At 36.0% G+C, this 10,407-nt stretch overlaps 1 protein-coding gene across 1 annotated transcript; it reads right to left on the bottom strand.

Moving 5' to 3' along the window:
- Positions 1-425: 425 nt before the first annotated feature.
- On the bottom strand, positions 426-9,745 carry LOC137392308 (N-acetylgalactosamine kinase-like). The gene is made up of 9 exons (XM_068078979.1): positions 9,620-9,745; positions 8,803-8,891; positions 8,553-8,676; positions 6,673-6,925; positions 5,261-5,359; positions 4,333-4,485; positions 3,518-3,728; positions 2,030-2,228; positions 426-751 (listed from the first exon to the last, which is right to left on the bottom strand). Exons 1-9 carry the CDS (start codon positions 9,667-9,669, stop codon positions 547-549), a joined length of 1,383 nt encoding a protein of 460 aa, XP_067935080.1. The 5' UTR covers positions 9,670-9,745; the 3' UTR covers positions 426-546.
- Between the last annotated feature and the right edge of the window lie 662 nt (positions 9,746-10,407).

Genomic DNA, 10,407 nt, shown 5'->3' with positions numbered 1-10,407 from the left:
CATCTTTTGAACTGAATATTTCTCACCGCATACATCTGCACTCTTACAGCTAACTTATCCTCCCTTCGCTGTAACAAATAACTTGCAAGTCTAATTCTTGTATTTCATATTCTCATCCATAAAACGAGAAACCTCTTATTTACCAGCCAGCTGTCGATAACAAGATTTACTGTGAACTAGACTGAAACGTGAAAAAAACTTACACATTCTTTTGAAAACTTTTATATGAGAGAGTGGCTTCGTCAAGCTACACTTTGTGATAGAAAAATGCCTGACAAACAAATGACTTGATTTTGTAGCTGAAGTTCTTATGACAAAAGCTAAACCAAAAATTTGATAATTCAACTAAATTTGTAATAACTCATTCATTTCAACAGGTTATTTCTAACATGAGTTGGCATGTTGATTTTCTCTTTCACATTCAATAATAGCTTGTAAATTATTTATATTCTGAAGATTTGAAAAAATAAAAAAGGCACCATTATAATGTTAAATCAACAAGAATATGATCAGCATATAGAAATTTTAGTATGACATGTGATGAAATTAACATTTATAGAGACAAGCCCCTGCGGCTGGTGATGTCACAAATAACACTTGGCTCAAAGGTCGTCCATTCAACTTTTCCCCGCTAAAGAATTCTGTGCTGACTTTCTCCATAAAACTCTCCTTGTTCGATTCTGGTATAAGGGACACTGCACACCCTCCCCACCCTGCACCTGTAAGTCTAGATCCTAAGGCTCCACTCTCTCTACAAAGATATTGACAGAAAACATTTAGCATACAGTTACTCGATGCTCAGTGGTCACATCTATTCAGGTGAAAGATTTAATTGAGATACATTTCACTAGCAATGAGATATGAAATACGTCATGCAATAACTCGGTCAGAGTTCTTTCATGCGTAACGTAGAGAGGTAGATTTGCAAAACCATCTATGTTATGAAGTGCACAAAAAGCATTCTTTTAATCCTACATGAATCCATAAACTAGGAGTTATCTTCTATATGACACTTTCAGTGACCAATATATGAATTACTCTATTACTCTGTGAATAGTCCTACGCATATCCATATACTACGAGTTATCTTCTATATGCCCCATTCAGTGACCAATACAATTATTACTCTATTAATGTGTTCAGTACAACACATTCCGTATTTTTCTACAAATGATATTTTTGTAAATGATACCCCTACTCCGACATGGTAATTACTCTATCGAAGATCAGGGAACGGTGCCACTAAACATCTTTACCATAACCCAAAAGTGTTTGTTATAGGGGGCATTCATCTACTGTAGCATGAAATCCATATTATATTTATAAAGATCTGGGGCCATAGCTTTTGCTGGTGCATCGTCATGCATGAATTTATCCTATTTACTGTTACTGTGTATCATTGTGTGATCAATAAATGTGAAAAATACCATATTTCTCCAAAAAACAATGAGCAGACGATTGGGTTCCGAATGCCTCGAGTGCACCCAATCGCATACCTACTACACATAGGGAACCTGAAAGTGCCATGGTTTGTAGCTTTCATGCAGTCAACAAGAACTGCATGATTTGATAGTAAACTCAGCTGTCTGAGTTACATTCTATTGAATGAAGAATAAACTTTATCAATTATTGATTTGACTATCACAATCTACTGTATGTTAGCCAAATGCAAAGCTGCCGCAGTATAATACTTTTGATGGATTTATTAAACGGCATTACAAGTGTGTTGCAGAAAATCATTGACTAGGTTTTTGCATGCAGTGAATCATAGAGGTGACCAGAGGAAGACAACACACAAAAGTAGAAAATCATTAACTTTACATAGCTATTTGCATGCATTGAATCATAGAGGTAACCAGACAAAGACATTAAACAAAAGTAGAAAGCCATCAACTTCGCATAACTAATTGCATACAGTAAATTATAAAGGTAACTAGAAGACATCGGACAAGAGTAGAAAACTCTCAACATCATAACTATTCGCGTGCAGTGAATTATAGAGGTAATGAGAGAAAGACATCGGACAAACCTGCAGAGCTGAGTGAGAATATCTAGACTGGGATGGCTGCACTCATATGTGTCTCTAGTAGAGGCATGACTCTCATCCATAAGCTTGCCTAGCTTTTGTGCATCAACTGGCACCTGCTCTGTTACCTTCTTGAATTCCTCGACTCTCCACGACTCGGTGAAGACATGTGTTGCTCTTTGGTATAACTTGAATTCCTGTACTGCAAGTGCATAAAACTTTGTATGTCCACTCAGAGTATTATAGCCCTTCTGAAAGTGTACCAACTTGGACTATAGTGCTGCAGGTTCTTGGTGTGTACAACTCAGTGTTAGCATCTTATGTATATAGTTTACTAGCTCAGACAACAGCCGTAAATTTACCTGCTGCACAATTTAAAAAAGACTAGCTGAATGCCTGGCATTACCCAGATAATAAAAAAGTCTTTGCACAAAAAATTTATTTTCACTTAACATATACCATTTATATACATTTACCATTCTAACTTTTAAATTTTGTATCATGAGAAAAATGTTTTGGGCAGTTCGAATGAATTGAAACAAAAAATAAAACAGCTGTAAAGGTGTTAAAATGTGAAATAATAGCAATGGCTAAATAGTCCGTTTTTTAACCATGATTACAATGAAAAATTATTTGATACTTAATAGCTATCACCCTTAAGAGAACCCGGAAATAGGAGTGTAACGGCACATTTGAAATTAAAAGGCACAAAAAATTATAAATTAAAAAATAGATGGCGAACTTTAAAATGGCTTTTAAAAAAATTCCAAAAGAAAATCAAACACAAAAGGTATTATTAATAAATAATAAAAAGTACATATTTAGTTTGTAATCTGCAATCGTGATGGGGATAGATAAAGAGTCGAAAATGTAAAGAATAACTTAGCTTGGCGGTTACGAACGCTTGTTTGTTGAGTGACTTGAATGTCGCGAGATCAAATCTCGCACGATCGTGATTTTTTGTTGCTATAACTTTATCGCTATAGCTGGACAGACGAACTACAGAGCACACTGAGATTTATATAGATGATGTACATATTGTTCGTCACATATAATTAATATTTTACGTCTGTAACAACGGAGATAACATGGATATCATTCTGACAATGAGAACACGACGGACAAAAGCTATAGCATTTTACTTGAATGCATTAATCTTACTGCAGCAAGCTGATACCGCAGGTAACATAGACTTTCCTGTATAGAGCCTGAAAAGAACACCTTACCTACAGGGCACAATGCCAGCTATAACTCAGCTTAACTTTGCCCCAAAAGAATGAGATATTAATATTGTCAAAGCGTTAATAAAACCATAGATTTACTTACTTACAGTATCTGTGTGATTACATACAGTTTTTCATTAAGACTATAGTTTTACCAGCAGTATGCTAGTCAAATTTCTAGACTAACCTACAGTTTTCCCCTCAGACTATATCATTTCCCATGCACTACATTTAGCTAGAGTTAGATAGAAACAATACTTCTACCTACGGTGTGCAGTGTTGTCACTAAGGCTTGTTTGCAGGAGGCTGTCTGCTTTACATTCCAGCGTCTCCAATACCTCCAGTTTACTATAAACATTTTCATGAAGATGCTCCTTCACAAGACTTATCATTTCTTCCAAGGTTTTACCGAGCTTAGACTGCAAGTCTCCAAGTCGCCTGAACTCCTTCCACTGCAAGCCACTTTTCTTGGCCAGTATCTGCAAAAGGATTACTTATTTGTGACTGCAGCTATAGTAATAGTAGCAGTATAAGGAGTGATAGCAGGAGTAATAACATTAGTAGTATAAGGAGTAGTAGTATAAGGAGCAGTAGTATAAGGAGCAGTAGTATAAGGAGTAGTAGTATAAGTAGTAGTAGTATAAGGAGTAGTAGTATAAGGAGTAGTAGTATAAGGAGTAGTAGTATAAGGAGTAGTAGTATAAGGAGTAGTAGTATAAGGAGTAGTAGTATAAGGAGTAGTAGTATAAGGAGCAGTAGTATAAGGAGTAGTAGTATAAGGAGTAGTAGTATAAGGAGTAGTAGTATAAGGAGTAGTATTATAAGGAGCAGTATAAGGAGTAGTAGTAGTGGTATAAGGAGTGATAGCAGAAGTAATAGCAAGAGTAGTAATAGGAGTAGTAGTATTAATAGTAGTAGTATCATGAGGAGTAGTAGTAGTAGTACAAGGTGTAGAGTGACTAACTTTACAGGGTGATTTACTTGACAGGGTGATCTACTTGACAGGGTGACCTACTTAACAGGGTGACCTACTTGACAGGTTGACCTACTTGACAGGTTGACCTACTTGACAGGTTGACCTACTTGACAAGCAAGACGACACTCGACTACTCTTTGGTTGAACTGGTTAGTTGCTGCTTTGTTCAACTCTGCAAGGCAGTGACTGATCACAAAAAGATGACCATCTGGTAGCTGAACATCTGTTGCCCGAATAGGATCAAAGTCAATCTTCTTAGCCTGAAATTAACTTTTATTGGCTTGTTGAAGGGTACGGTCTAAACACAAAAGTATGCGGAAACACAATCCCAAACTTATCAGATTATGAGCAAAAACAAAAAATTAGACATACAGATTGACATCAGAACCAAAACACACCATAGCTTCTTTTGCATCCAGTGCAATTATATAAGCATAAATGATGTCATAGTAGGAAAAGTTGACCAACTTACATTCATGCAACTTGGAGCAACAATAAGGTCTCATGTACAATAAGGTCTAACACAAGCTATAGCAAATAGTTACAAAAGCATAAACATTATTTAATACATGTATACTGATTACATTGTAATTTTAATCCGATTTGATGCCGCAAAACTAATTTTAGAAATATTGTGATGTGATTGGTTGTTAAAGAAATACAACTTATTATGAATTCAGGATGATATTAACTAAAATGTTTGTTTGGTGGCTAAAGGAATGTAGTAAAATGGTAAGGCAATGTGATTATTTGCTAAGGAAGTTCGACTAGTAAATACAGCATAACAAGAATATGTGTGATTGGTTGATAAGGTAATCTAGATGAATAAAAAGGAAATGTGATTGGTTGCTAAGGAAGCATAACTACTGACATCTAAAACTGTTAGAAGTGTGACCAGTTGCTAAGGAAATACTTTTCTATCTACAGGTATTACCGTCTGTTAAAGAACTGATGAAAATAGCCAAGAAACTATGATTAGTGTACAAGAAAACTTGGCTATTACAAGTAAGAAAGGTCGGTTCCAACAAAAATTACCTTTCCTTTTTCAGCCAAGAATGATATAGATTGGTCCATGCCACCGCCCTGGGTACCGATATACCTCTCACAATCACAGCATATTTGCGCCAGGTCTGTCTGCAAGATGTAAATTGAGGTTTCCAAATTCACTTCTTAAATTGTACGACCAAATACCTCGTTTTTATATCGCTGAGATATTTTGCTACCCTAATGTATGCAACGAGTTCACAAAAAACTCTATATTGTTAAGGCTAGTAATTTATAACAACAATGTAGGAGTGCATAACTCCAACACCATGTTTTACATTTGATGGACCTGTAATGCTAAACCCCGGGTCTTTTATAATTACGCATTTGATTGGTCTCATCAGTAAAGGCAGTCTCACAATCCCTCTATTGCGATGCTATTATTTTAGTAAACTTCATGATTTATCTCAAACCCTCGTGGCAAATAAAGAGCTCATTTTTTCACGTATCCCTTCAACATTTAAAAACCATTTAAAGATTGTTTAAAGTAAGTTTAACCTAAAAAGCCTCTATTGGGCTAGTAGCCTAATCTGCTTCATATAGCTAATATTAATAGCTCATATAATGCCTACTAAACAGGATATTAGATGATCAGTGTGTGAACTAAAAATGAAACTGACCAACGAGTAATCAAAAATCGCTAGATTGTTATACAAATGCATATCATCACGTCAGCAACCTGTCAGAAAATCTCTGGCCAGCTATAGCTGGCCAGAGATCTGTCAGCAAACATTTGTCAGCAAACATCATGTACAGATGTATACAATACAAACACCTGTGGAGTTGTCAGCACAATACAAAAACACTTCAATTGCTTTAGTTATGAGGTCTGGCAATGAACAGGAAAATCATTAATATCTCCCCTACAAACAGTAGCTCATATGATTTTATTAGTTAACCCTTGGTAGCAGTTTTGTTTTAGTTTTTACAATTTTAGCATAAACTTCATCTTCTTTTGGCTCTTCCCATTTAGGGGTCATTTAGGGGTCACCACAACAAATAGTATATCTTGAGGCAGAATATATTGTGACCATTTGCTCAAGATTTGGCACAAGAGCAATTGGGATTGGATGCCCTTCCTAACACCACCAATGATCCTTCTGTGATTCGAACCACTGACCTACTGATTATATGCCTGAGCACTAACCACTGAACCACAGCTCCTCCCCTTGACAAAATGCAACTAGCAACATGAAATAGTAGGTTCCTGACACCAATGAGGTAGGATTAGTCAAGCCATGACAGACAAAATTTTGCTAAATCTTTGAAAGGTCATCTCTGTAAACCTTATCTTAATCTTAGCGTTGATATTTTGAACATGCCTAGCAATATTTTAAACTTAAAAAAATTCACGACGCTGTCTACAATGTATAACAGATTTATGCCTCTGATTCTAAACCTACCTTACTGAGTTGAGATGGCGCAATCAGCTGGTAGGTGATGAGTGCTGAGGCAGATACAAGGGCGCTAGAAGAAGAGAGCCCAGCACTAGGAGGAACTCTTCCGCATATTACGAGATCCATGCCCATCCTCATGTTCAAAGGCACGCTGAATTTCTCAACTATGCCCAAGAAACCACAGAGGACATAATGATGCCACTTGGGAGCTGACCTGTCTATAGCCAAGCTGTCTATTGCTGAGGAACATTCATAGCTCCTGAAAGTCAGTCAGATCATGTGACCAGCACTGATAGAAAAGCTTTTACATAGGACTCACTTGTAATATCCTTCATCAACCTTTACTATAATGAGAGCCTGTCCATGAAGCAGCGATTGGAAGTTGGGAAAATAATGCGTTACATAGGATTTGAACCCGCAACTTTTGGCTCTGCCGCCCGGCATGGTACCACCTGTGCCAATCATTCACCTTGCATGTTTTGGATTTATTGTACATGTACTTATTCTTTGTGCTTTATTGACACACCAGACAATTTCACACAAGACTGCCTGGGTAAGTTACAACTGTTGTTATAGCCTGGGTAAGTTACAACTGTTGTTATAGCCTGGGTAAGTTACAACTGTTGTTATAGCTATACTAACTGTTGTTATAGCTATACTAACTGTTGTTATAGCTATACTAACTGTTGTTATAGCTATACTAACAGAATACGGGACCTAAAATACTGGTTAAATAAATAAAACCTTCAGCTATCAGAAAAGATATGGCCAGATATAACTAGAGACAAATCAATAGTATAACAGAAATGAAGTAAACACCTTTTAGAAATGCAGAGATTTTAGAGATGCAGTGCAGCTAAGGTATTACAAAATACTAACAATGAGACAAAATGCTAGACATGGTAATTAAAACGACACATTAAATAATCCGTTGTACCAAAGTAGATTAGGATAAGTAAAAAGCTTTGCAAAAAGCCTTTTGGAACGGACCAATCAGGATGAATAAGGATCTAAAAGGTCGGCATAAGAAACTCCCTTGGTTAGACAGAAAAACAGCAGTCTATGAATCACTGTAATCACTGTGCCCTTATCACTCGTCTGCTTATAATTATTAGCTGCAGGTTAATAGTTGTGGACATTTTATTCTTTGCAGTTCCTGTACTCCGTAAGCACACCCGCAAGTACTCACTCAGGCATTACTAAAAATTGGTGGTGACCACAGATATGTTAGTACAACAAGTCAGGATTAGAGACTTCCTCGTTGACTAGACGTGACATATGATACTTTCTGACCACAAAAAAGCAATGACTAAAGGCGCACAAGTAGAGACGCATAATTAGACTACAAGCGACTGCTAGTGACAAGTAACTACTGCGATATGACTAGAAACAAGGAGTGAATGCAGAACCTGAACATATGTGTGACCATTTCAATATGAACATAACCCAATAATCTAATCACAAGTTCTTTTTGACATATTTACTAATTTTTTTGAGTAAAACTGTTAATGTAACAAAAACAAACCCGATATAAAATGCCCGAAAAATAATATTATGAAATAATAATAAAATAAATGTTCGAAATAAAATCAAGCAATCGCATGACTTTTCTCAGGCAGCAGCTGTAGTGTAATCTAAGAATTCTTGAATCAGTTAAAAACAGTGATAGCGTGGGGATGACCAACTGGATCAGGTTGGCGCTGCTAAGACATCCGAAGAGAGAAGAAAAAGGCAAGAACAAGAGAGAAGTTATCTGTTTACTTCAGTGTTAGATTCATGCCTGGCTCAAGAGAAACCAACTTCGAGTTTAAGGTGAGCTTCACAACATAATACCAGCAATGGAAGGTATTAAAACCGCCGATGTCAAACAAGGTCACTAAGCTTACTTGTACTCATCATCAACATTTGATAGCCGAAGAAGAGAGAGATTGTTAGTGCGTCCTGCTACCATAACATCCTGTTCAATCGCCATAGGAAGGACACCATACCCCATGTAGTCTATATGCTCACCTACAAGTATTCACAAAATTTCGCCATATATTTTACTTTTGAACATCTTAAAACAAAATTGCTTGCTTTGCTCCGTAACAGATTTTGGGGTAGGCCTACAATAAACTTGTTAGAGACTAATTTTACCTATTAAATTGACACGTCCTGGAGCACGAGATATAAAAGATGGTTTACTTCCAAACTTCTTTTCGAAGACACCAACAAGATCCTCCACCCTACAAAAGAAATGAAAAACTATTTTCGTAAAAGTCATCCACAATAAAATCAGAAGTTGCAAGACAAATTATGAACCATAAAGTAAATTTTAATAAGAAAAAAGGTAGGCCTAGCTTGCACTTGGTTGTACAACCATGTTAGTTTGAATGAATTGACTGTTTGCTTCTTCCGTAAAGTAGCAGTCATTCTATCTGAACTAAATACAAGCAAGTTTATTGGCATCATGTAAAATACATGCTATGATTTTGTGAAATCTGCAAAGGGGCTGTAAAAATTCAACCAATATTGACAGCCATGATGAAAAAGTACTTACCCAGCTTCTAACACTTCTCTGTATAGATTTAGCAAAAATCATATTCAATATGAAAAACAAGTTAACATATCAGTCAGTTATTTTTACAATAAGCATCGCAAAGATATCAGTGAACACCAAATTCATGTTAGATTAAGCACAAATCTTGCAGACTGGCAGAATCTCCAGTCGGGCTCGAAATGCTTACGTTACTAAAAGCGTCGGACAAATCATCAACTCTTATTTATTTATTTGAAAATTTTTGCATCAGATAATTTAACACAGGGCATCATGTTAGCCTAATCAACATGTACGGCGACGTATTGGCTAGATCAGTTTTGAAAGCAACATAGAGCCGGCAGCAAAATAGTTGAAAGGATTTACTTTTTATTGATTTACAACTTGCTAGCTAACAAATATTTAACTATTTTTTACCCTTGGTCTTCTGAAGGAATGTCATACACAGGAGGACTAAGAACCGACATGGCTAAAATAAACACTAAATATCAGTTTGAAAAGGTTAATCCATTGAGGAGTGAAACTGTCACATGAACGTCACGTGGTTGAATTCGCTTAGTAATCAAGTTAAGGGGACACAACTTCGGTTACATGCAATTAAAAAAGTTCGCTTGAACAAAGTTCCCTTGAACAAATTTCGCAAGGGGTTAAATTGAGCAGCTTTATTTTACGATATTAATATGCACATGTACACTGTTACACTAGCCGCAAAGTACAACATCATAAGATTTATTAACAAAAATTTAGACCTAACGTAAATTAAGTTACATTTATTGCTAATAAATTGCTATGGTATAATATAGCAATACCTATATGCTATGACATTTTGTCTCAAATCTTTTTTGGAAAATATAATTTGAGATTTAATTGTTCAAAATGCTGCCATTGTAGGATTCAATTGCTGCATACAATGATTGACTGATTGGTTTCTACAACTTACATATTAAGCTGTACGGACATTACGAATTAGTGACAGAATTACATATAATGGCATTCATACACTCACAGTATGTCATACACGCAGCTATCTCATGAACATAGGTATATTGTATTGCTTATGTACTTAGCCTTATTTCTGACTTTTTATTTTTATACCATGTGTACGCGCTTTTGTATACATACCAAGGCTTATATTTTTACAGGCAATAACCAATATTAATCAATCAAAACGCATTAGTTTCATCATCCGTTACGCTTCTTCCTTT

The sequence above is a fragment of the Watersipora subatra genome, chromosome 3, assembly GCF_963576615.1.
Source record: "Watersipora subatra chromosome 3, tzWatSuba1.1, whole genome shotgun sequence".
Classification (NCBI taxonomy): domain Eukaryota; kingdom Metazoa; phylum Bryozoa; class Gymnolaemata; order Cheilostomatida; family Watersiporidae; genus Watersipora; species Watersipora subatra.
The sequence above is the reverse complement of the archived record's forward strand: the minus strand, read 5'-3'. Positions and strand labels throughout refer to the sequence as shown.

Excerpts from the sequence above, each read along its gene's own strand:
- LOC137392308 (XM_068078979.1), bottom strand. The coding sequence starts at position 9,669 with ATGTCGGTTCTTAGTCCTCCTGTGTATGACATTCCTTCAGAAGACCAA. Across the intron at positions 8,892-9,619 it reads ATTCCTTCAGAAGACCAAGG|GGTGGAGGATCTTGTTGGTG; the intron begins GTAAAAAATAGT and ends TTTCTTTTGTAG. Across the intron at positions 5,360-6,672 it reads CGCCATCTCAACTCAGTAAG|ACAGACCTGGCGCAAATATG; the intron begins GTAGGTTTAGAA and ends TACATCTTGCAG.